The 26,989-nt window shown below is 47.9% G+C and overlaps 1 protein-coding gene across 7 annotated transcripts in view; it reads left to right on the top strand.

The window, feature by feature from the left end:
- Nucleotides 1-26,989, top strand: part of RAB11FIP3 (RAB11 family interacting protein 3) — a 121,489-nt gene that overhangs the window by 70,741 nt on the left and 23,759 nt on the right. For 5 of the 7 annotated variants that reach the window (XM_044433583.1, XM_044433582.1, XM_044433587.1 and 2 more), the window contains 4 exons: nucleotides 2,698-2,885; nucleotides 12,273-12,449; nucleotides 22,262-22,297; nucleotides 25,703-25,796. In XM_044433583.1, coding sequence (XP_044289518.1) covers nucleotides 2,698-2,885; nucleotides 12,273-12,449; nucleotides 22,262-22,297; nucleotides 25,703-25,796 — 495 coding nt within the window. Of the gene's footprint in view, nucleotides 1-2,697; nucleotides 2,886-12,272; nucleotides 12,450-17,671; nucleotides 17,807-22,261; nucleotides 22,298-25,702; nucleotides 25,797-26,989 lie in introns of all 7 variants that reach the window. The other 2 variants (XM_044433588.1, XM_044433584.1) reach the window with 2 other exon arrangements.

Raw genomic sequence — 26,989 nt, 5'->3', positions numbered from 1 at the left:
GGGGCATTTTAGCCAGTAGCCTTGATAAATGGTGTTGCTAAGCACAGGCTTGCATATTCTCACTGACCCTTCTTTAAAGAAGTTAAGCATTTGGGTGTTTTTGACATGGGCTCTTCTGACCTTGATAAGGGTGTGCCTGTGAACGTGTGGTGTTTGGCTTTCCCAGGTGTCAAAATCTGTGGTCATGACGTCCCCCAGGAGCTCTTTGTTGGCTTTTATAATTTCTCCTGTGGAAGATTGGCATGAGTAGCTTCCTCCCAGAGCTTGCACTCACGTGTGTTGGGAACAAGGGGGTGTGAAAGTGTTCTCTTCGAAACGGTCTGAGCAACTTCTGAGGGAGAGGAGCAGAAGAAAGCCCTGGCATTTGTCCTGGTATGATTGTAGGGCTTCCCATGTGGGTTCAGTGCTCGCTTGTAGCAAATGCTTTGTAGGAGCAAATTGGTTGTTACCAATGAGAAGTAAAATTGGTGCATAGTTAGGAGCAAAATGGCTCTGCAGTTTTTGTCTTATACTTCAGTCTGACTTGACCAATCGAATCCCAAACAGGGGAGTTCAGTAGGGGCCTTTCTTGGAACCCATGAAGAGGCCCTATTCTTCCTACCTAACAACAATTCTTACCAGCAGCCAGCATTGCTTGCAAGCAAAGGGGGACCCTGTAGCTGCTGCTGCCTTTTCCCATGTAGGCCCCTGGACCCTATGTGGGGATCAAAGACATTCTTAGGAAATGGGGACTGCAGGTAGCTGCAGACCAGTGCCTTCACCTGCACTGCGCCCATTCTGTGGTGGGGGCCAGGACAGAATCTGAAATGGCTGGATGTGCCTGTGGGCCCCAAAATGTTGCCAACTTCCACTCTAAGTCTTGACATCACAGGAAACTCAAATGGTGCCTATTTTGTTAGTTTTGCTATTTGGAGTAATTTTATAACACAGTGAGTCTCAGCTGTTGGCATATAAATTAAGTGACACTTGTGGGGCGAGGGCTGAAGTGCAATCATGATGCAACTTTGGGGACTTCCAGATGGAGGGTACCTTGAGGTTCTTTTGACTTTGCTTCTTGAACATATTTTCTGTAAAAACGAAAAAGATGGATGAAACAGTGGAAAAAACTGGGGGACACTGGGGGGACCAGTACGGAACCCCCCAATCAAAATTCCATTAATGGAGCAGCACAGTGGCTTTGTCGTAAGAAGCCTTGTCTGCAAGCATGTATGGACCTGGTGCAGATTTTCGTATGGCAAGTATGTGTGCTGATTGGAAGTGGGCAGCATCACCTTTCTGTAGTTTGTGTGTGTGTGTGTGTGTGTGTGTGTGTGTGTGTGTGTGGTGGAACGAGGAATTCCCTATGGGGTGACATCTTTCTACCCTGCTTGCCTATCCTGTGATTAGCTTCTCTTCTTGGCTTAAGGCCAAACAGGCCACATCTTCTTGGAATAAAAGCCTGACCATAATTTGGAATAACTTGCCATTCAAGGCTTTCTGCACAAGGTATTTATCGTGCTGTTATCATTCTTTCCCTATTCATGGATGTTAGATGATGAACCCCCAATTTTGCCTCTGTGTCTAACCAGCATTTTTGGCATGGTTTATTTTTTAAGAACAGTTAAACTACAGTGTTTAATTGTGAAATAGAAAGAGAGTAGAGTTTCCTTTTGTGTATTTGCACTGTTCTGCTATGCCACACAATACAATATGAGCACACTCTATCTCTACACACACACACACATCACTGCACTGCACTGCACTGCACTATAGATAATACATGAGTGGGATGGAGTAAATTGGTGTCCTGCAACAGCGGGGGATTGAACCTGATGGCCTTTTTGGCCCCTTCCAACTCTATTATTCTATATTCTATGATTCTGTATAGTATATCTAGAGTATAGTATACCCAGTTTCCAGGTTAAGAACAAGTTCTGTTCTGAGATCATCTTTAGGTTGAATTTGTATGCAAGTTACATCATGTATAGAAAAAATGTATCAAACACTTAAGAAACATTTCCATATAAACTGAAACATCTTAAACAGAAAGCAGTATTTTAATAATGATAATAATTCAGTAATTATAAACTAACTACAGGCACAGAAGAGAGAGAAACTGTATAAAACAGTTTAGATAGAAAAATAGTAAAAAGATTATTAAAAGTTAACACTTCTTGAGCTAACATGAAGCCTAACATTGACTGGATGATGATGGGGATGGGAATGGTTTAGATAGGATGGCCATAGTGCTGGAGAGTCAGGGCTTGATTGTGCTGCTTGGTGGGGGGTCCCACTGGAGTTGCTTTCTATTTTTGACTTGGCCACTCACCACTTTTTCCTTCCTCCTCCTCTTTTCCTCCTTCCCCTTCCTTCCTTCCTTCTTCTTCTCACTACCTGGCACTTGCCACCTAAGGAAGAGACAGGACTTGTGGGTTTGTTTGTTTGTATGTAGGGGTGGTTCTTAACTTGCATGTTCATAAGCAGGCGTATTTGCTATGCTATAACCTCTGTATCTAGAGCTTCTGTGTGGAAAAGCAGCAGTGGAAATGATCTTCATTTAGCGCTTGGATCTTAATTCTGCAACACAAATGAAAGTGGGCTTACAGTGTGTTAATAGCCCTGTGTAGAAAACCTTTGCAACCTCAAGGGAAAAAATGCCAGCGACTTCAGGCCGTACTGTTGTCTTTAAACGGCTTTGTGTGCTTTTGTTTACAACAGGCAAATGAGGTGACTGACAGCGCGTACATGGGCTCGGAGAGCACCTATAGTGAATGCGAAACTTTCACAGATGAGGACACCAGCACGCTGGTCCACCACGAGATGCATGATGAAGTAGAAACAGACAGTGCGATTGACTCCACGGTGCACTCGGAGTTCACGGATACCATCGAGGAGGCAGAGAATGGGTAGGTTGTTCTACCTCTGCAGATGGGTGTGAACAGGGAAAGATGAAGGGGCTTGAAGGTTGGCCTCTAAATCTTCTTGGCAAGCCAGCCTGGTGAAATACCCAGGGAAGGGACAATTGCCATTTCTTCTCCCAGAACAATTTAAAGGCCCTGCTGGATCAGGCCAGAGGCTAATCTGTTCCAGGAGCCTGTTTCCCGCCATGGGCAACCAGATGCCTCTGGGGAAAACTACGAGCAGGATGCAAATACAGTAGCTCCCTCCCACTTGTGTTTTTGAGGAACTGGTATGCAGAAGCATGGTTTGCTCATGTGATACTGGAGGTGGCATGCATCCAAGTATTAGCCATCGATAGGTTTCTGGCAATGAGTTCCATAAGCCATAGTTCCATACAGTCCTTTTTCTTTCCTCTCATTTTTGCTCAGAGTTTGTCCTGCCTTAAAGTTGCAGTCAGTTAAGCTTCCTTTCTCTGGCAAATGAACTAAGTTTGGAAAGGGCACCCAGTGTGGTTTCCACCACCAATGACATGCTCTTAAGCCTAGAAGACTCCATTTATTCCCAGGAAAGGCTTGGATGGATGTTGGAGCAGTTGGCAACTGTCTCTCCCAGCCCCCAAAATTTGGCTTGTTTGCTATGAGCTGCATTCTGCATATCTTGTTTTCTTAAATACCTCTGGGCTTTCTTGCTTGCAGTGGCAATTCCTTCTGTAAAAGCACTCCTGCATTGTTGTTGTTGTTAGTGGCGAAGTCATGTCAGACCCATCGCGGCCCCATGGACAACATTCCTCCAGGCCTTCCTGTCCTCCACCATCCCCTGGAGTCCACCCAAGCCCACACCCACTGCCCCAGTGACTCCATCCAGCCACCTCATCCTCTTCTGCCTCCTTCTTTTGCCATCTATTGTTCCCAGCATTAGGCTCTTCTCCAGTGAGTCCTTCCTTCTCATTAGGTGGCCAAAGTATTTGAGCTTCATCTTCACTATCTGGCCTTCTAGAGAGCAGTCAGGGTTGATCTCCTCTAGGAATGACCGGTTTGATCGCCTTGCAGTCCAAGGGACTCGCAGGAGTCTCCTCCAGCACCACAATTCAAAGGCCTGAATTCTTTGGTGTTCAGCCTTCCTTATGGTCCAAATTTCACGGCCTTACATTGCAACTGGGAAAACCATAGCCTTGACTATACACATTTTTGTTGGCAGAGTGATGTCTCTGCTTTTTAGTATGCTGTCTAGATTTGCCATAGCTTTCCTCCCCAGGAGCAAGCGTCTTTTAATTTCTTGGCTGCAGTCAGCATCTGCGGTGATCTTGGAGCCCGGGAAAATAAAATCCGTCACTACCTCCATTTCTTCCCCATCTATTTGCCAGGAAGTGAGAGGACCAGATGCCATGATCTTAGTTTTCTTAATGTTGAGTTTCAAGCCAACTTTTGCACTCTCCTCCTTCACCCGCATCAGGAGGCTCTTTAATTCCTCTTCACTTTCTGCCATTAGAGTGATATCATCTGCATATCTGAGGTTGTTGAGATTTCTCCCAGCAATCTTAATTCCAACTGGTGATTCATTCAGCCCCGCCTTTCTCATGATGTGCTCTGCATATAAGTTAAATAGGCAGAGCGACAGTATACAGCCTTGCCGAACTCTTTTCTCAATTTTGAACCAATCAGTGGTTCTGTGTCCAGTTCTCACTGTTGCTTCTTGACCCACATATAGGTTTCTCAAGAGACAAATAAGATGGTCTGGTACTCCCATCTCTTTAAGAACTTGCCACAATTTGTTGTGATCCACACAGTCAAAGGCTTTAGCATAGTCAATGAAGCAAGAGTAGATGTTTTTCTGGAACTCCCTAGCTTTCTCCATGATCCAGCGTATGTTGGCAATTTGATCTCTAGTTCCTCTCCCTCTTCGAAATCCTGCCTGTACTTCTGGTAGTTCTTGGTCCACATACTGCTGCAGCCTAGCTTGTAGGATTTTGAGCATAACTTTGCTAGCATGTGAAATGAGTGCAATGATGTGGTAGTTTGAACATTCTTTGGCATTGCCCTTCTTTGGGATCGGAATGCAAACTGACCTTTTCCAATCCTGCAGCCACTGTTGAGTTTTCCAAATTTGCTAGCATATTGAGTGTAGCACTTTTACTGCACCGTCTTTTAAGATTTTGAATAGCTCAGCTGGAATACTGTCGCCTCCACTAGCTTTGTTGTTGCTCAAACTTCCTAAGGCCCATTTGACTTCACATTCCAGGATGTCTGGCTCGAGGTCAGTGACCACACCATCGTGGTTATCAGGGATGTTAAGCTCTTTCTTGTATAGTTCTTCTGTGTAATCTTGCCACCTCTTCTTAATCTCTTCTGCCTCTGTTAGGTCCCTTTCATTTTGGTCCTCATTTTGCCCATCTTTGCATGAAACGTTCCCTTCATATCTCCAATTTTCTTGAAGAGATATCTGGTCCTCCCTATTCTATTGTTTTCTTCTATTTCTTTGCACTGTTCATTTAAGAAGGCATTCTTATCTCTTCTAGCTATTCTCTGGAATTCTGCATTCAATTGGGTGTATCTTGCTCTTTCTCCCTTGCCTTTCGCTTCCCTTCTTTCCTCAGCTATTTGTAAAGCTTCCTCAGACAGCCATTTTGCTTTCTTGCATTTCTTTTTCTTTGGGATGGCTTTAGTTGCTACCTCTTATACAATGTTGCGAACCTCCGTCCATAGTTCTTCAGGCACTCTGTCTATCAGATCTAATTCTTTGGCTGCAGAGCACATAGTCAGTCTGATTTCTGTGTTGACCGTCTGGTGATGTCCATGTGTAGAGTCGTCTCTTGGGTTGTTGGAAAAGAGTGTTTTCTATGACCATCGTATTCTTTTGACAAAATTCTACCAGCCTGTGCCCCGCTTCATTTTGTACTCCAAGGCCAAACTTGCCTGTTATTCCAGTTATCTTTTGGCTTCCTGCTTTAGCATTCCAATCCCCCATGATGATAAGACATCATTTTTTGGTGTTAATTCTAGAAGGTGTTGTAGGCCTTCATAGAACCAGTCAACTTCAGCCTCTTCAGCACCAGTGGTTGGGGAATAGACTTGGACTACTGTGATATTGAATGGTTTGCCTTGGATTCGAACTGAGATCATTCTGTCATTTTGGAGGTTGTATCCCAGTACTGCTTTTCCTACTCTTTTATTGTCTATGAAGGCTACTCCACTTCTTCTGAGGGATTCTTGCCCACAGTAGTATACCTGATGGTCATCTGAGTTAAATTCACCCATTCCTGTCCATTTTAGTTCACTGATTCCCAAGATGTCGATGTTCAGTCTTGTCATCTCTTGTTTGACCACATCCAGCTTGCCTTGATTCATGGATCTTACATTCCAGGTTCCTATGGAGTATAGATCTTTGCAGCATCAGACTCTCCTTTCACCACCAGATACATCTGCAACTGAGTGTCCTTTCGGCTTTGACCCAGTTGCTTCATTCTTTCTGGCGCTACTAGTACAAGCTCTCTGCTCTTCCCCTGTAGCATATTGGACACCTTCCGACCTGAGGGGCTCATCTTCCGGCGTCATATCTTTTTGCCTTTTGGTACTGTCCATGGGGTTTTCATGGCAAAGATACTGGAGTGGGTTGCCATTTCCTTCTCCAGTGCATCACGTTTTGTCCGTGCTCTCTGCTATGACCTGTCCGTCTTGGGTGGCCCTGCACTGCATGGCTCATAGCTTCATTGAGCTACGCAAGCCCCTTCGCCACGACAAGGCAGTGATCCATAAAGGAGACTGCAGTAGCATGCACTAATTTCCACAGGAGGGCTGTGGGGCAGCAATCTAGCCTGTGCTCTCTTTTTCTGTTCTGGAGCGTTGAGTGTACAGCCATGCCTGTGGCTTTTAAACCAATCTGTTCAAAATATAAAAACAAATTTAAACAATGCAAGGGCCTAGATCTAACTCAGATCGAAAATTTTCCGGGGAAATGAACAGGAGGAATGGTTGGTGAAGCCCAACCACCATGCAGTTGCCCAGTCTTGATACTTGGTCAGGGACTGAACCTGCGCTTCCCTACGTGCAGGATCTTTATGCAGCCATCGTGTTGCAGCCCCTCTGATGGTTCTGCTGTGGCCCATGATGGCTCCCTCCTGTTACTAAGAGTGACTTGAGACTCAGCTACAGCTTCTTGTGGGCAGAATGGACACTTCCTTGTCACGAATTCATATTGTACAATCATCCGTACCTTCTTCCAACATGGTGCCCTCCAGATATGCTGGATTCCAATAAGAGGCACAGGAGGCCATGTTTGCGGAAATAGAGATGCCGTCCCGATCCTCCACTTTGGGTGCAAACACTGTGTTTGAACCTGATCAATCTGCAAGGCGAGCCAGGCCTTTGAGCTTGTTCAGATTAGGCAAAGCTTCCCTTCTTTCCCACACCTCAGCCTTTTGTTTCCAACCCTTAACCTCTGAAAGGGCTTCTTTCTTTTTTTTGGGGGGGGGGCTCCCTCCACCACTCAAGGAGCTGGAGAAGGCTCTGATGCAAAGCGGGACTGAAAGAGTGTCTCTCTCTGGAGGCCCTGCAGATTAAGACATGCCAGGGGTTGCAGAATGGGATTAGCCTGCCGCCACCCCTTCCTTGCTGCGAAGAGCCAGGCTTGGCAGTTGGTAACCTGCAGTCTGTAATCAGCTTCTGAGCTGCAAGGCCATTAGAGGCCCCTTTCCCAGAGAGAATTAGCCAGTATGCCAGCCTGTGTCCGTTCTGCCCGGCCTTCTGGGAGCATGGCGCAATGTCTCGGACTCTCCTGCCTGTAGGTACAAATGCCATTCCTTGAGGGTGGGGTGGGGGGCTGCTGGGTTTGAGCGTGAAAGCTGAGATTAGGATGAAGGGAGCAACTGAGTCGTCTTTTGGTGCTCCCGCACCTCCAGTCCTTGCGAACAGCCAGCAAGGGAATAGGAACAGGGCATTTCTGTAAGTCTTAACCATCAAGAATGTGTCTGTGGGAGTGAAGGGGGAAAGAAGAAGAGACACCACAGGGGTGCGGAACTTCAGGCCGGTGTATGCGGTCCTTCCTGCCCGGGTGCCCAGTGTAGTCCACTGGGCTGCTTCAGACGCCAGCCATCCTCCCTTTGGCTCTGACTGCCTCTCTTTTGGTGCTTTCCCGGCTTTTATGCAATTTCTTTTTACCCATTCTCAAAGGCTGAGGTGCTTCGCTTGGCAGTAGCAGCTTTGTGCTCCCATGTGCTGGTGGCTTGGGTATTTTGGCTCAGCCCACTTTGCCTTTGGTCTGATCCTTCCTGAGAATGCAGCTCCTTAGAACTTCTCCAGAATTGGATTTGGACCTCTGCTCATCACCCCTGTGCTGCAGCCTGTGTTCTAGAGAGGACAGCATCCCATCCTGCTGCTCTGGAATTGCTTTGTTCAACCAGGGCATGTTCAGTGTATTTCCTTTGCTTGCTTCCTGAGGGCACCCTTCACTTTCTGCAAGAAGCCAGATCTTGTTTGTGGGCAACAGAAACATCAAAATGGTGCTTCTGGTCATCAAAGTTAGAAAGATCTGGGAATACTTTTTGGCAGAGGCAGCTCCTTGTATTTAAGGACTCAGCTGATTGCCAAAGGGTGGCCAGGAATTCAGTGCAGGTGAGCAAGGTGGGCAGTGGAGGAGCAAGGCAGCACCCTGCAGTTTTCTGCTCCTCCTCTGCCGCTTCCCAACAACTTGTTAATATTCTTGTAGGATAGTAACTTTTTGTGGGCTTATTTATAAGGCTGCCTAAAGCACTTTTTATTTGGCGGTTTATATAGGCTACCTTCAAAAAGAAGAAAATGATAACAATATATACAACAACAGCAGCAAACCTAGAATTCTTGTGCCTCCAATATCTGAGCAGTGGGCAGAAATCAACAGGCAAAGCTTTCCCCAAGCGGAAGTGCAGTGATAGGTACATCATACCTGTTCACTTCTGCTGCTGCTGTTCTTTGGGAGAAGGGCTCCCCTGGACTTCTGCAGCTGTGGGAAATGAGAGCAGACCACAGATCTGGGAGACCCTGGTTCCATTTCCCTGCTCAGCTGTAACCAACTCACGTGTTGCCATCCTTCGGATGCATAAGGACAGAGTGATGTGGTCCTGTGCCTGCTTCCCTGAGCTCCCCCAACTAAAGTTGAGATGCTGTTTGATAAAAATGTGAAAATCTAAAAGGGGAGCTGTGCTGTTTTCTTGGTCATTGGCTGGCAGGTGGGACTCCCCTACATTGCTTTCTGTTTGGAAGAACGGAGCCCTTCTCTCCTTAAAAGAAAAAAGGAAAACCCCAAGTGGCAGCCTGGGTTTAGAGAGGTCACTAAGGAGCTTGCAAGGTTTTTGGAAAAAGCAGAACCCAGCAAGCCCCCCGATCTGTGATCTGTGTGCGCTGAGGCGCCCTGGCGGTCGTGCATTTTGTTGGCCTCTGTGCATAAATGAGATGGTGTCCAGCATAAGTCCTGGCTGTAGCAGGGAGACTGTGAACAGACGTGAAAAGGAAACTTGGGGTTTCCTTCCTCTTGCTGCTGATCCTCCTCAGCTAGTATCTTTGATTAGTTTATATTGCATATTAATTTATTTTAGGGTGCCTTTTAAATAGCTGTAGGGCAGCTTAAGAGGAGTAAGTTCCCCTGAGCTGGGCTCCGAGCCCAGAAAACACCATCCACAGGGAGGAAGTGGGAGTTGGGAAGGCGTTTGCCCAGAACTGGCCAAGCCAGGATAGAATAACCACCTCCTGTTTTTCAAGAACCCCTTTCCACATAAGCTTCTGTGCCAGAGTTTGAGGAGCAACAGGGACCCCCGTAGGAGACCCCTGTCTGCCAGGGTAAACAAAGCCCACCCAAAGTTCACCCTTTTCTCTCCAACAAATGGATTGCACTTGGGAAGAGACATGGGGCTTCCGTTGTAACTGGCCTTGCTTTGACTTTGACTTGAATTGGCCTCCTGACAAAAGAGCTTTGGGCCTTGCTCGATTTTGAGATCTATTTTCTTTCCAATATTTCCTTCTCCAACCCCTCAGCCTTGACCACCTCCTTCCTCCTTTTGCTTTTGCTCATGGCCAGGTCTTCCGCTTGTTGACATCCAGACACTCCTGATTATCTCTGCTTATGTTAGCCTTACCCAGCTGAAGTCTTGCAGATGTGTTGAACTGCAGCTCCCATCATTCACAGCCAACGTGCTTGGGGATGCTTGGCGTTGTCCATCAAACCTGGAGGTTTCAGGCGGGGGAGGCCTGGCTTTTCTGCACCCTGCCTCCCCATTCTGTTATTGTTATTGTTATTATTAATTCCTATACCACCCAACAGCCAAAGCTCTTTTTATGGTGGGATGTCCTTGCTAAAAGAGTCCTTGGGAACTCTCTCTCTCCACTTTGGCTCACACACCTGGTGCAACAACTTACCTAGGTCGAGCTTTTCTGAACCAAAAATAAAAGCTCAGAGAAAGCTCTCTCTAAATGGTAATACAGAAATTCCACAGACAATTGTGCATCCCCAAGAAGCATTTGACTTGAAGGCAGCAATTGTTCGGGCGCTCAGATCACGTCTGATCGCGTCATTTCACAGCACTAATCCAGCTGAGTGCCATTTTGGGAAGGCAACATGAATCTTGGGATAGCTCCTTAACGTGTACACCATGAGCTGCAAATGGAGCCGCTCCACACAAGTAGCTTGGCTGGAACACACGTGCTCCAGACACACATTGCAAAATGGAGCGCTTCAGATCCCTCGCAACTGATGATACGTGGGGGGAGCGTCTGGTGGCTTTTCATCTCTCCAGTTCTTTGGAGCACTGTTTGCCTCCTCTTTACCATTCTGTGCTCCTCTGGGCTTTTTCATCAGCACTTAAAGGGCTGGGGGATGCTGGAAAACAGCCACAGTCTTTGTTTCCGACAGGATAGCAAGTCTATTCTGTCTGTCAACACAAAGATAATGCATACATTTGTATCCCTAGAATTGCTGATATCACTGGATTTCCTGTTATTTTGAAATAGGGAAGGCTCTGTGCTCTGAGGTTTGGGAGATTATGTTGGAGAGGTGCAGGTTTTCCAGTTCTGATCTGATCTGGAAATTTCTGGAAGAAGCTCTCTTCCAAATCTGGGGTATAGTCTCCCTCCTCAAAGTGCCACCGAGGCACCCAGCATCTCAGCCAGCATGGCCGGCAATCACAGTTGTAGTCAAAAGGGGGAAGCTGCCATAGTGCTGTTGAGAACTTGACTCTTTTTGCCCTTCCGATTCCCCTATAAGGCAGGTGAGCTTTTTATTCTAGTTTTCCAGACTGAGAATTCACATGTGCCAAGATTCTCTGGTGACCTCGGCTGGGGATCTGTGGGCTGAGCACGAAAAACAGAAGCCTTCCCCAGCTAACTAGCCATAGTTTTATGGATTCTGTTTTTGGCATATTATTTTATTTTTGTCTCTGTTTTTTTTCTTTTTTCTTTTATTAGGTACTGCTCTGAAATCTCCATAGTGAACTATGGAGCAGTATGTTAATGCTCGAAATAAGTGATCTAGCACCCAGATCAGCCTTTTCTAGCTGGGGGCCATGTCCATGCTCCTGCTTTTGTGACACAGGAGAGACGGACGCCTGTCTGTGTGGAAGTGCTGGGAGCCCGTGTCAGTGGCAGTTTCTGGACCTGTAATAGGATTAAGGAGCTCTGAATGCAGCTGCGGTTTAAGTCATGGACTGGCTGTGCAACCGAAAATATTTACTTCCTCTAGGTTCAGGGTTGTACGGCTGCATCCTGAGTGGACACACTTCTCTAAAGTAAAATGCAAAAGCGTGCCCTTGACAAGATAGCAGAACATCCCGCTGTTGCCCAGCTGCATTGGTTTTGTGTTGGAGCAGACACCTGGCAGGACTTTCTTCAAGGTGTCTTTGTTCTGTCTCACTTTGCAGCCCACTCTGGTTGGTGGCCCTCTGTGGTTCTGATATAAAACAAAGTGCATCTTGGCAGCCTGGAATTGACTGCTCCTGGTGAACCCTCAGTTGGCACGGGCTGTGTAGAAGGCTCAGACAGAGGTGTTTCATCTCACCTCTTCTCACTGGAGATGTCGGAGGGTGGGTGGAGCAGGTGTCCTACCACAGAGGTCTAGTCCTTTCCACTTCGGAGATGTTTCTTGAGCAGCCTCATGAAGAACCTCATGAAGCTATTGCTCTCTTTGTCGGACACCTGTAAAACGGTGGAGCAGCTCCCACCTGCAGGATCTTGTAGCTTGAGTACCAAGTGGCTCTGGATCCTACATCGTACGTGGTGGAGCTCCCACACCGCAACATGCAGCGGCAGTCCCCATCCAGTCCTGCCCTGCCACGCTTCAGGGCGGTGTGTGGTGGTCGCCTGTTGGGAGCGGTGGGTGCAGCCCTGCCTCTTGGCCTTCCTCCTGTCACCTTAGTTCTCACATTCCTCCCACAGCCCTCACCCTCATGACCTGTCCTTGACCTCGGATGTCAACGGTCACTCCATCGTCACAGTCATTAGTGGAGAGGAGCACTTCGAGGACTACGGGGAAGGGAATGAGATAGACCTCTTCTCAGACGGCTTGTGCAACGGTGAGAGCGGCTTCAACAGTTCGTCTTTCCTTTCTCCCAGGTAAAAAAAGAATTGTACGTCTATCTGTCTGTGTGGGGTTGGACTTGTGCTTTTCTCAGCTGCATTGTTGTCTCAGTGGGCCGGCTGCCTCTCCCGTCTTCTCCCCTGCCCTGCAGCAGAGGGAACTCTGGAAGGCAGCTGCTGAGCAGGTGCCAAAGGGGCAGCCATTGGAGAACTCTCTTCGAGGCAGGCCCTTCCCAAGTACCTCGGAGTCCACCTCCTGTCATCCCCAGCCAGCCATGGGGGCTGCCCTGGATTAGAGGCACATAGAAGCGCACTGGTAGCCTACCTCTGTTGCACGGGGTGGGAGGATGGGGTGAGGCCGAACACTTCCCCTGGGCTGCATGCACACAATTCCGTGCAGGCAGACCTTGATGGGATGAGATGGTCTTCCCAGCATCTTTCTCCCGGTGGCCTGTAGCTGTGGAGTTCAAAGAGGTACCTCTTAGGCAGAAGGTGCTTCCGAATGAGGCTTTTAAAACGCAGTTGTCCTGACTCAGCCACGGAGTTTTGTGGGCGGGGGTCCAGCTGCCACCACCTTCCGTTTGCAGCACCTCCCATATTTCCCCTCTGCTGTTCCTGTCCTCCTTTTCGAGCCAAAGAAAATAGGCTAAGCAGGGAATAATGGAACTGCTGCCTGACTCTTTTGGATTCTTAGCACTCGGAAGTGGCTGCCTGAAGGCCCTCCTGGGACCAGCCCTGTGGAGAGTCCAGTGGATAGCGAGCCATTCTGGGAGATGCCAGTGCATAGTTGGACCGCAGTGTGCAATCTGTTGCTTTCAGCAGTGTGGCCCTAGCCAACGAAGAATGAGCGAAGTGATGGACAGTTGCTTCCACGGGTCTTCCCCCCCCCCCCCCCCCCGCATTGTCTCACCACTTCCGTTTTGCTGTCGGGGGTGACCTGGCCCTGGGCTGCCTCCTCACTCAGGCTCTAGCAGGTGTTGAGAAGGCTTTTTGGCACTCCGCTGTGCTGAAGCCGGGGCGGGGGGATAGTTCCTGGCAATTCTCCCGGCCACTCTTGCATGTGTGGATTTGCATTCGGCCAACCGGAAACGTAAAGCCTGTTTGAGGCATGCTTGTTCCATCGTGCCTATTTTTACTCCACGTCCTTGGTCTTGAGCACTCCTGATACTGTAGGAGGTGCCCAGGTAAATCAGCCTTGCCTACCCCGTGCCCTGCAGCTGTGTGGGACTTCTCAGTCACTGACTGTGTTGGCTGAGGATTGTGGGAGTTGTTCGTCACACCTGGACGGTACCAGTTTGGGCAAGGCTGATGCATCCTAAATAGCTGGTAAGTGGCCAGCTGGTTTCACTGTGTGCACCAGGGTGGTCCAAGCACATTTTTGGCAAAGGGTGTGACAGTTTCAATGCAAACCATGGCCTTTGTGCCTTCGCCTTGGGGTGGCATCAATATGGCCCTGCAGAAGGTCACACACAAAGAGCCAGCTGGCCAGAGGGGGTGTTGCTGAAAGGATACCAAGGTGGGACTCTGACAATATGCTGCTTAAATGGCCATTAGCAGGTTGTTTGTGAGCCAGTCCTGCTGAGTGAACAGGGAAGGGGGAGTTTCCGGTTGCCAAGTGCTACCTTTCCAGTCCAAAAGTATTTCCAGGGGTTGATTGTTCTGCAGGAGTACATCTAGACCATTTTGCATCTAGACTAGTATTTCCACAGCTTTGTTCTTTCCAGATGGGTTTGGGGTGGCCATTTATGGATCACCCCCGCAAAAGACAAAAACCCCAGCGATTTGCATAGTTTTTGCACATGTCAGTGTACATAGGTACAAATGTAGAGGAAATAATTAGAATTTAAATAGAGATACAAGAGATCTCACTATAGCAGAGAAGAGGTTGACCTGTCCACTCACTGTCCAGATGCAAACTGGGTAAGCTATTCTTCTTGAACATTCTTCAAGGCCCAGCTCTTCTTTTTGGTGGTTCTGTATAACTTTTTACTGGACTTGGACTGGACAGCCACTGAAATATTTTTTTTATACAGAGAACTGTCCTCTTTAAAAGTGGCGCTATGGCCACCCTGGGTGTGTTGGACCACCGCTCTGTCATTCCCAGCCAGCGTGCTAGTGAGCACAGGTGCTCTTTTCAGGCTTCTGGGTGTTTTAAAATACATTCGTATATGCGAAGGAAGTCATAGGAGAAAAGCTGGGAGATGAAGTGTCCTCAGGTGCAGGTGGTCGGAAATAAATGCCCAGCAGCCACTCTTGCCCTGGCGGAACCTGTGTCTTTTAAACGGCAGTGTTGCTGTGGGGCCCTGACCCTGCCGTTGCGGTGGCAGCTCCCCGTATTCTCTGCTCAGATCACTTGTTCCCTTCTGCTGTTATCAGTGCAGAAAAGGCCATCTGTGCTGGGACCATTGGGAAGGAGTGTGTTTGGCAGGTGCACTTAGATGCAGTCCCTGAGCCAGTGTCACATGCAGCCCCCAAGTCTGCAAATGTTCTGCACTTTTGCTTCCAGGTCAGTTTTGGTAACGGGTGTTCTTGCTTACTCGGGTTACCTTGTAAAGGGTAATGCCTCACGACTGGAGCAGGCCGCTACTCCTCCAGGATCTGTGGAGCGCAGTGCTGCTTAAGCTTGAGTCCCCCTGAGCTGGAGCAGCTTGTCCTGCCCGTCCCGGCCTGTCATGCTGTAGGCAAATCCTGCACACCCGGCTGGCGTGGTGGGGCTGGGGTCACACGAAGCCCTGCTTTTACAGGACTTCAGATCCGCTTGTGCTCCTATCTGGCACGCATACGCAGGGCTCGTGGTGATGTCCAAGGCATCCGTGATGCACGCTGTTACGCACCTCCCTTTTTGTGGTTGAAAAGAGCGTTTCCTTTGTGTGAGAGTTCTCCCCCTCCTCTCTCCCACCCACTCCTGACCGCAGCACCCTCCTTAGTGGAGCACAAACAACTGTTGAACCTTTTACTAGAGCACAATGTTAAAAATACTCCAGTTCTCGAAGAAAGGTATGTCCTCTCCGTTCACTTTTGGGGGAGCTGGAGAAATGCCCAGGGTGCTTTCAGACGGTTTTTATCCTACAAGCACAGCATTGTATGGGCAATAGAGCTCACCTTCCATTTGTAACTTTGCTTGCCATTTCTCTCTTCTTTTTCCTTACCAGAAAGCAAACTGTTAAGATGGAAAACATGGAAAAAGGTCAGCCCTCTTGAACCAGGTGCACTCCGGACGTGCTGGACAACAGTGCCCAATGTTACGAGCATTGCTGTTCAGCACATCTGGAGGGCACTGGGGTTGGACATAGCTGATAGTGAGCACTTAGAGAAATCAGTAGCCTGGTACTAAAATTATTGTAGCAGGTGACGTGCTAAGCTCCTGTTGGACCGGAAGCCCCTGTATGGCTCTGGCTTGTAATTACCCCCTTCTCATCCCAGTGGACGCTCAGCACTGGCCTTCCCTCCCAGGACCTAGTGACTCAGCAGTGCAGTATGAACGGTGGTGATGCAATTGACTTTCTTTACAGGCATCTGTGAATGTAACCTTGTTCTTGCCTGCTCACTGTGTGTGCACTTGTGTATGTGTTTAACCTCTTTGTCACTGTTTTCACTATTAACTTCTTTCTCTGATTAGACCTCGTGGCTTCCAGAAGTGTGTCAAAGATGCATGAATTTTCAAACAGTAAATCCTCACTCTCAATTCTTACCGAAAGTGTCATCTGCCATTCCCAGCAACTGTGTGGAAGCACATTTGGTGCTTCTGCAGGTGGGTTTCCAGAGGTGAAACCCGTTTTCCGTATGTAGGAAGCTACCTTTTAGAGGAACAGATGGCTTGTCCATCTGAACCTAGGTTACTTGCTCTTGACAGCAAAAGGACCTCGCAGAGGTCTTTGTCATCAGTTGCTACCTTGCCCATTCAACTGGAGATGCCAGGGACTGCAGCAGAAACCTTCTTCATGCTGGGTGTCTGCTTTGAACCCTAAGTTGTGTCTCCTGTCCAGTACCCATCTGTTCATGCTGTGGGTGGGGTCCCTTATCCACTGGGAAGATGGTTTTCGCTGTAGCTGTGCAAGGAGGATCCAGGATTCCTCCCTGGTTGTTATTTCTCAGACATTGTACCTGCTTTGAACCTCCTGCACCCCATTGAGGACAAGATGGGGCATGCCTTCCCAAAAGGAGACTGGCAGCCTTTGACTGGCCTTTGTGTATCTAAACGGTTGTATGTATCCCCTGCTCAGGAACCAGCAGGAAGCATGGTCAAGGTTATGCCTTGGCAGCTAGCAGGCATGGTTTCAAAGAGTTGTGGGTGCTCTCCCCCAAAAAGCACGTCCAGCTATCCCCTTTAGCATCCTAGATTTCATTCAGAGTATACAAAGCTGCTGCGTAATGTGGGCTAAATCAAGGTATGGGAGCCAAATCCAATCCTCTTGGGTCCAAATTTGGCCCTCTGGAGTTCCCAGCTATCCCATCCTCTTTCCTTGATTCCACCTCTGTCACCATCCACCAATCCAGTGGCAGTTTCCTGGCTTGTGTGTACTTGCTTTCCCCATCCTAATTCTGCAGTGCTGAAAAGCCGTCCCCAAAGTTCAGTTACTGACATTAAGTATTTTAAAGAAAAAATATGCTGGCATTTTTGATCCCACCTTCCCTGGAGTACGTCCCTCAAACATCTTTTTGGAAACAGATTTTGGCCCTTGGGCTGCTCAGAAGAGGTGATGCAATGCTAAATGAATTCATTTCATCTTTAATAGTGATTTTTACTACCCTTTCGATTCTATAAGCTAATTTTTGAGTTTCCTCAAAAAAGACAGCTAGCATAGACTAAGGACAGCCTTCCCCAACTTGGTGTCCTCCAGAAATGTTGGCCTACAATTTCCATTATCCCCATCTGGTATCTGTTACCACTCATATTTTAGGGCTAGGTAACTCTTGACTATTCAGATATTTTGGCCTGCAAATCCTATTTGCATAGACTATGGTTGAAGGGAGCTGTAGGTCAGAACTTCTGGAGGGGCCATAAATTGCGTATCCTGGCTGTACTGGGAAAAGGCAGTGAATTGTGTCCTCAAAAATCCCAGATAGAAGGTTGGTTCTGAAACTTCTTGAATTGGCCCATCTCTTAAAAACAACAACTACCACATGGCCTCAAAACCTGGCTATTTGGGAGGATGCATGTTCTGTTTTGAAACTTCTGGAACCTACAGGTAGAATTGAGACTTGGCCTGTACTATTCTTCATCTGTTTTTTAAGAATGACACTTGTGATTTCTCTAGCGCAAACCCACTTGCTGCAAAACTGCACAGCATTTTCACTGACGAGGCGTTTGAGTTTTACTGTACCCAGTGCCACAAGCAAATCAACCGCCTCGAGGACCTTTCTGCTCGCCTAAATGATCTTGAAATGAATAGGTAACCAATTTTAGGCACGGCCCTCTTCTTTAAGTGCATGTTGTATCTGTCCTAGGAAGGAAGGAGACTCTTCTTTTGTCAAGCCTGTACGTTCACTGTTCCTTGCACGACAGAAGGGCTCTGGCCCCTGCTGTGGCTTGCTAAGGCTGAGCTGCAGATCAGGCAGTCCCTGGTTTGCATCTGATTTCTGCCTTACTGACTAAGATGGGCTTGAGCAAACCTCAGCAGTCCTTGTTCGTGTCAATTGGGATGTGGGACATTTACCACGGGAGGCAGGTGGTTTTCACAAGCAATGCTTGAGTCAGTGGATGGCACTTGTGCATCATGTATTTGCCGGTTCTTTTCCCCCTTTCTGTCACTATCAAATCCACAACTTTCTTGCATGGGAGATGAAATCACTTTCCTAAGAGTGCATCTTTTATAAAAGACGTGCTCATTGACTGCTCCTAGTATGTCTTGTGGATCTCTGTTGACCCTCTTTTTAAAAAACGCTGAAGGCAGTAGTAAGTTAACGTTGCTTGTGAGAACATCCTTAAACTCTTCAAAGCCTCGAAGTTTGCGCAAATGTATTGGGGGCCACAGCAAATATGCTGTCAGGGGTTCTCCTTCCTTTTGTGTGTACGTGTTTTTCTGCTGTACCGTGAATTCTCTCTGCATGCGCAGCTGTTGTGTGAAGCACGAGTGGCACCCACTGAGTCCCACTCTGGCTTCTCTGCTAGGCTGGGTCAAAAGAAGGCAGCAGCTGGCTGGTGAAAGAGATGGAGAGGACTCTGATGGTTCAGGAACTGAGTCTTGCTGGCTTGCAGAACAGAACCAACAGGCAAGCAGTGGAAGGCGCAGTGGAGACTTGAGAATAGATCGGAGGAGTGGAGAATAGCAGGCACATGTGTGTGAAGAAGGAGATAAGGGAAGCCGGAGAAGTGAAGCCTTAGCACAGCCTTCCCCAGTTTGGTATCCTGCAGATGCATTGGACTGCAACCCCCACTGTCACCAGCCAGTATGACTAGCAGTGAGGACTGCTGGGAGATATACTCCAAAAACACCTGGAGGATACCAGGCTGGCAAAGGCCACCTTGCCAACATAGGGAGCCCCTTACACTGAATCCTGTGAACACCTGCTCTTAAGCAGGCTTTTCTGTGTTCGGTGGAGCGGTGATTTTGTCCCTGGGAGGAGTGGCTGTGTAGGACTGCAGCCTTGCACTGAGGCAGAGTGCTGATTACAGAGCATCTCATTACAACACTTGCGCAGACTGGCCTCGCTCCCCGAGGCTTTACGCGGGTCTTTCCTACGCTGTGGCTGAGGCATGCACTGAACCTGGCGCTTTGCCTGCCATGCATGTGCTCTGGTATCAGGGCAGGCCATACCATGAAGACAGAGCGAGTCCGTGCCTCAGGCTGCTGGGGTGGGTTGTCCTGAAAGGACTGTAAATGTGGTGACTGGTTCAGGCAACATGATAACCTATACTTGTCACTGAATCATGGATGATAGTTGAACCATGGGTGGTTGTTGTTATTAATTATATTTCTATGCTGTGCAATAGCCAATGTTTTCTGAGCGGTTTGCAATGGTACATAAAGTTCAGTATGAAATACAGATAACAATACAAAGGGTAAAAACCAAATTTAAAAAGTTTCAGTAGTTTGCACAGATTGACTCACAAGACCTTTTAGGAAGCTTCCGTAAAGCCCCAGTGCATTACTGAAACTAATCAAATGCCTTGTCGTAGATGGCAGTCTTAACCTGGCGCTAAAGAGTTAGTCGACTTGGTGCGAGACAGGCTTCAGTGCAGAGCTTGTTCCGAAATTTGTGTGCGGGGGGGGGGGGGGGCTGCCAGTGAAAAGGCCCTTCTCCTTGCCACCAACCAAGCCTACCTCACAGGTAGAAATCAGAGGCAGATCTTGGTTGCAGTGTATGGATAATTTGCAGCTGGGGGAGGTACTCCATCAGATATTACGGTCCCAAGCCATGTAGAACTTTATAGGTTACACGTAATGCCTTGAGTTTGGGAACATTTAGGCAGCCAATGTAAGTGAGCCAGGACTAGTATTATGTATCTGGCTGCTGCATTCTGCACAACCGGCAGCTTCTCAATCATTTTCAAGGACAGCCTCATTTAGAGCATTTATTATCATTAAACTTATATTCTGCTTTATTGGCCTGAGGACCCTCTAAGTAGATTACAGTGTATGGTAGTAATATAGTTGAGGGATTACTGGAGTGAGGAGTACTGAAATGAAGCTATGCCTGTCCAGAAAGGGACATAGCTGGGCCACCAGCTGAAGCTGATAAAAGCACTCCATGCCACTGAGGCCACCTGGCCCTCAAGTGACAAAAAATGACTCAAGGAGCACCCCTAAACTAAGAGCATCTCCCATGGTAAACAGCCCACAATTCACAAACCAGGGGTTCTCTTCATGGGTTAACCTGCTCAGCACAGCTATATTCGAACATCCTTATAATGTATATTTCATTTGCAACTCATATTCAACCCTTGAGTGTGGCTTATCCAATTGTCTGAATTCAGCAGATTTACGTTAAAGAATACCACACTCTCCACCAAATGGAAGGCTTCCTTTGCTTTAGTGCACCCTTCCACAGCATGGTGCCTTTCAGATATATTGGGTTACAAGTTCCAAAATTCCCAGCTGAAATATCTGGAAGTCTGCTTGGAGAAGTCTGCCTTGGAGGCTGTGAGGAAACTGGACAACCATCTGTAGCACACTGAATGTAGTTGTTCGCAATCCTGCAAATCATGGATAGTAAGCATGCTAAATCTCATGATGATGCTTATCACGAAAATCGGACAGTTTGTTTTGCGGGAGGGCTTTAGTTGCAGATCGTCTTGTTTCTGGATTAAGGAATGGTAAAAAAATCGGGTTTAAAATGTGCAACCATGATTTGCATTTCTTGAAGCAAAAGCTGCCATTGCAAAGTGATCATTTTACTTGGCCATGATTGAAATGAATTAGTCTTCAAGTACTATACCTGTCCCCCTCTTACACAAATGCACACATCCACACCACAGATGCACATCTCCCCCGCCCCCCAACACAGAAATGACAATCAGTCACCTAGGACAAAATCCAGTTTCTGTTCATCAGGGGTTGGGAGGCGTCCTTTCTGTTCCTGACATTCTTGCCCGAGGCAGTTCCTGCCTTGAACAGAAACAGAAATCTTCATGGACAAAGCCCAGAGTAAGAAGTAGGTTGTGCTGGGAAATGAGCCGTCTATGACCTCCCGGTCTCAGTGGTGTCACTGAGAAAGCCTGGAATATGCGGTTCTGTTGGGAGCTTGGCCTTCCCATGCCTGAAAGAAGAATGTTCAGATCAACTCAGGGCTGGTGCACGTGATTAGCATGATCTTGGCATGGTGTTATCAAAGTGCTTTTCATGAGATATTTGCACAGACAAGTGGGAAGCTCCCCCTGTACAGGGACCTGGATTTAGGAGCAACACATTTTCCTGTCAGCGCCATCCTTTCCCCAGTGTCTCCCACTCCCACTTCTTTTCTCCTGGGGCGGCTTCATGCTCCATGCATTCTGCTGCCACGTGGGGAGCTGTGGCCAGCCCTGCCTGTTGATGCCCTGTCTATGCATTGGCAGAACAGGGTGAGCCTGTTGCTGTCCTGCTTGCGCATGCCTCTCCCTCCCCTCTGCTGCAAACCTGGGGCAAGGAAGAACCAGTCTGCTTAGCATGTGTGTCGCTGCAAAGCGTTGTGTATATGATGCAGGCACTGTGTGTTAAAAATAACACAGTAGTGTGGTTCTGTGGATCTGTAGGGGATGCCCTGTTTGGCCTGGAAGCCCTTTTCTTTGAGATGAGGCACACCTGTTCTGGGGTTCCCTTGTCTCCTCTCGCCCACCACTGTTACACCACCTCCTGTCTGTTGCCCCCTGCCCTTGAGCAGAGGTCCTGCTGAGAATGCCAACTCAGAGAGGCCCGTCATGGCAGACTGAGGTGTGTGCAAATGCCCTGCCCTTCCTCTCGTAGCCTTTTATTCTGTGGCACCTGTGCTGAGTTACGAGCTTGTGCTCAAACAGGCTCTCTCCGCAAGGCTGGCTCCTAGTTCAAATATAGCACAAGCTGGTAGCCAAGCCCAAGTCCCACCAACCCCAGGTTTTATTCTTAGCCAGGGGATCTGTTTTCAGCACTGGCCTGGTGAATGGAGGCAGAGAGAGAAGGGTGCCCAGGCCCTGACGGAGCTGTGGAAGTTCTGTATACGCCACAGATGGCCAATTGCTAGGTTGGACATTAAGATGTGTGAACTCTTTCTTGCCTGTGCCTGGTTTCAACATGGGTGGGTGCAATGCATGCGTGGGGTGTTTTGTGTGTTGTGCTGTTCTGTGAATTGTAAAGGATATGCCTCTGTTATTCTGTCGTCGCTTGTTTCCTGTTTCACTTTTGCTCTTTGGTGTCAGTTTTCCTGACTTAGTTTTCCTGTTGTTCATTCCACAGTCCAAATAAGAGGCTCTCAAGCAAGAAAGTAGCAAGGTACGCTGATGCTTTCTTTTACTTCCCTTCTCTTTTAAGACGTTTCCTCTCAACTGCCCAGTTTCTCTTCCATGCATAGTGGTGGTTAGATCTTTCTTCCAAACTAGAAGGACAGTGGCTGCATGGGGCTGCATTCTTTAGAAGAAGCAAAGCAAACACCCCCTGAAGCCGAATGGGCTGACTCTTGGCTTTTGCAGGTTAAGGGTTTATTCATGTGAGTAGGTTTCCCTTAGCATGATTCTCTTCTTTGGTTGCCCCAGAGGGAATAGGACAAATAGAGAAAGATTATCCCAGGTTTCCCCAGCCTGGTGCTTTCCAGATGTGCTAGTTTCCATTCCCAAACATGGGGGTCCTTCTTGGGAATGATGGAAATAGTCTGATACATCTGGAGGGCACCAGGTTGGAGGACTTTGTATTATATATCTAGTTCTTAAACTTATATTTGAACGCTTCCAGGCTTCAACCCAACATACCAAGGAGACTGTTTTTTCCCATGTGTTCCAATCTCAGAGATCCTCTGCAATGCCCTTTGGACTTCACAATGCTATTTTGGTTTTGATTGAAATAGATTCAGAAAAAGGTTCTTGGTGTTCTTCCACCTCAAACCAAAGTCCATGTCTACGTGTTGCAAGACCTAACTGTTAGCTGGCCCTCAGGGCTCAGGATTAACTCAGGAAAAGTTGTGGGCGACATGAACTGAACTAAACTGAACCTAGTTCTCAGTAGCCACTCCGTCTAAAAGCTCACTGGGTGCATTTGGCCCAGTCACTGACACTCGCTCTAATCTAGCTCACAGGATTGTAAGGATAAGATTGAGAAGGAGAATGATGTATCAGGCAGAATATGTGTATAACAAACACACACACACACACACACACACACAACAAACATAGCATTTGGTGCCTGCCTGCCTGCCTGACCGCCAAAGCCAAATTCATGAGCTGGGATTCCTCCTCTGCGCATTCAAAAGCAACAGCCCTTTTTCCTTGCAAAGCATTCTTTATTGACTAAGAAGCACAAGGCACCCAGGATGAATCTCTGAGCATGTACAGAATGGCTCTTTGAACCCAATCCTAGTAATCACCTCCAGGAACACTTCTCAGTGATCGTACCCAGGCCCCATCCTTTGGCAGGGGCCTTTGGAAAGTGAATGCACCTGCTCTCCCTGCAACCTCCTCTGCTGGCTACACATCATGGGGTCAGGAACCAGTATCGCCTCGCCTAAGTCTGAGAAACTCCTCTACTCCAATTCCCCTCCCACCAGCTGTACATCTCAGTCATTCCCAGAGACTGCCTGCCCACCTGGGGGAGTTTGCCTTGAAAGAAGCATCTCTGCCTCCTGCAATGCAGTGTCTTGGCATGGCCCACATCCCACCCCCCCTCCTGGTTCTGCTTCACATTCTGTTTCTGATTCCTCTGAAGTCCAGCCAGCAGTCCTTGAAAATGAGTGCCCGAAGCAGCCCTCTTCCTCACTCTTGACAGGCAGGGAGTTCCACAGAAAGGGAGCCCTCCCACTGCAGACTCTTCCATGGGACTCCAGTTGGGCTGGAGGTCCACATAGAACCACCAAGAGCATTCCAGCAGATGACCTCACAGACCCATCAGGTTGATAAGGGAGCAGGTCTTCTTTCAAATATCCTGGCCCCAAGGTGCGTAGGGCTTCATGCACCAGTAGCAGAAGCTTACACCCAACCTGGTACCAGTAAGCAGCCTGGGCAGTTTCCTCAGCAAAGGATTTGCATGCTGAAAAAGAGTGTGTGTGAGAGGTGTGTATAATACCACAACATGTTAGCAGCTGCTTTCCTCACACACACCACGAGTGTGTTGTCACTCACGCACCCAGCAGTGTGCCAGCACTGGAAGGCGATCCAGGGCTCTTGCTCTTAAAGTGGGCCGACATCACTGCTCTTGCCAGGAGAGCCAGTGCTGCAGCCTGAGCCCTACGTGAAACGGTGATGAGCCGTGCGTGGGGAGAAGGTAGCGCTGCACTGCGGGCCCTTTGAATACCTGAGCACATGAAATTTCATCTCTAGCAGGCAAACCCTTGCAGGTGCTTTTGGGCAGGAGGGCAGTTCCTTAACGTGATGGTATTCCCAGTTCATCTTTCGTTACAAAGCTTTGATGGTATGGGAAGAAGCCAAGGGACAGATGGATGGACAGATTTATAAAATGTACCAAACCGTTGTGTATTTCAAAATATTTTTCAAGTAGTGAGTAGGAAAGAAGAAAAGAATCAAAATAGAAAGGAGTAAAAGATTAAAACCATGTTTTATACCATAAAACTGGCAGGTCGCTCAGGAAAAGCTTTAAAAAATAAAAGTGGCTTTATATCTTTGCCTTCCTTTGGGTGGTCAGCAATGTAACTGTTTTACCCACTTCACCCATCCTGCCCTCCAGATGCGTATGACGACAGCTCCCACCATCTCACAGCCCAACCTACCTCACAGGGTTGTTGTTGTGGGGATAAGATGGAGGAGGAGAGATGATGTAAGCTGCCTTGAGCCCTCTGTAGGAAAAAGGCAGGATATAAATCGCAATATAAATAAATAAAAATATAAACAAATGCCATGCTGCTGGGAGTTGATGGGAATTGCAGTCAAGCACATCTGGCAGGTCCTATCTTGGAGAAGAAGCCTGACATCTGTCTTTTGTTCTCTGTCGAGTATTTATAGTCTAATATTGAAATTCTTGCACGTGGATGAAAGTTTGTGCCTAACTTTGCACTTGTTATTTTCCTTTGGCTGGAATATTGGATATTTTGCAGTCAAAGCAATGCTGATTAACACCTAGTGAAAGTCGAGTCTGAATGGCGTGGCACTGAGATAATGGCCTTTGAACCACGATGGGCATGCAGAGAGAAATGTTGAAATAGCAAAAAACTTCCTGTCAGAAGACCTTTCATCAGTTTGAGATCTATCCCTCCCAGCCTGTTTTTTTCTTGCTGCTGCTGCTGCTCCTCCATTTTGCCCTTTATTACTCGGGAGTTCAGGTTTTATCGTGCCGCCATGCAGATCAAGAGGAAATTAAAGGCAGAAAGTCGGTTCTTTTATCAATCCATATTCCAAAGAGCAAAGGAAATAGCTGATAGACTTGAATGTCTGGCATTAGGCACTCTGCCACTCTAACACAGTGCCAGGTTGCTCGCCCAGCTTCGATGGCCACGAACAGACAGTGGTGCATTGAAGAAAGACTCAAGCTGTGCAACTGAAGTGTGTGTGTTTTAAAGATACCCTATTCTTTCATCAAAATGGGCTTCTGAATTGTGCTATTGTGGGATTGCCCACAGGAGTGAAGATGAGTGATGCAGAACTATTTCTGCCCACCTGGTAATGAGCTTTTCTCCGCTGAAATGTGTTCTCTAATGGTGATCTTGCTTTGGCTTGGTTTGGTCCACATTGGTTACAGGTACCTGCATCAAACAGGAAGCCTCACAGTGGACAGCATGGAAGAGCCTTTCCGGAACAACTCTGAGTGTCTGGAGGAGGACATTACTGAGAAGGTTTGTGTGTCTTTAGGGGAGGGAGATAATCTAAGGACCAAATCAGCCATGTATTGAACAAACTCAATGAACTTGGCTATTCATATTCTCACACATACATTTTTTATTTCATTTTGGACAGCTGTCTTCCTATCCCGACCCAGAATGTGTAAAGAGCATTGGCAGTTTTTACTTAAAATTCTGCTGCTCCAATGCATGGCAGGGCCCCCAGGTTGGCTTGCTGTGTCCCTCTCTCTCTCCCCCCCCCCCCCCCCCCCCCCCCCCCGCCCCCACCAGGCCTGCCAAAAAGCATCCAGGTGGAACCTGCTTCTTTCAGCATATCGCTAACATTATGTGTAGTCAGGCCCTAAGTGAATGCTAAATGAGTGATGCTCCCCCCCCCCACTCACAAATTTACAACTAGGGCCAACTTCTTCACCCCAGGAAAGATTCATTATGGCATGTGTTGCTCTGTGATTCTGAGAGAGACTGCTCCAGCCTCCCCCCCCCCAAAAAAAAAAAATCAGGAGAGGATTCCACAGTGGGGCAAAAGACAGCTGCTTTGTGGGGAAAATACTTTTACAGTCTCCCTGTAGCAGGTGTGATTGCACATGGAGAGGAGATTAAACAGACTTAATTGGCTTCCGAGCTGAGAGAAGCCCCTGCAGCCGTCGTCCAAAGCTGCAATGGGCAGTTTCCTCCAGGAATGGTGGGTGACTGTGCTGCATCTCTGCATCAGTTTTGGTGAAATGGCCAGAATGCAGCTGATGCAGGGGGATGGTCAGTCTTTCCATCCCAGGGACAGCCTGCTTGGAAGGGGTGACCAGGGAAAAGAATAGCGCCATGTTGTTTTCTCCCTTATAGCGCATGAGTACTGTTCTGTAGAATATAATTTGAGTATGGGGGTTGGTTGGTGCTTTCTTCCAGAGAACATTCTGTTGCTTAATATTACTGCAGCTTCATCCTCCCCTTCCTGCAAAATGCCGAGTGCCATTTCTATGGTTCTTCTTCGTGGTCTCTGTGCATCACACAGATGGACTCTGTGCCTGCACAGGCCCTGTTGGCGGATAAAGAGAGATTCCCTAGCTAGAAGTTTTGGTGGGAGTCCTACCCCTCCTCCCAGATACAATATAAAGGTGGGGCTCCCGCCATTTTCTCCAGTTTGTTTTTGAGCACCACCTTGGTTGCCTCAGATTTATTCTTACCCTAGGTTT

The sequence above is a fragment of the Varanus komodoensis genome, unplaced genomic scaffold (genome assembly GCF_004798865.1).
Source record: "Varanus komodoensis strain SLA01 unplaced genomic scaffold, ASM479886v1 scaffold26, whole genome shotgun sequence".
In the NCBI taxonomy this organism is placed as follows: Eukaryota; Metazoa; Chordata; class Lepidosauria; order Squamata; family Varanidae; genus Varanus; species Varanus komodoensis.
Note: the sequence above shows the minus strand (reverse complement) of the source record. Positions and strands in the feature narration are given on the sequence as shown.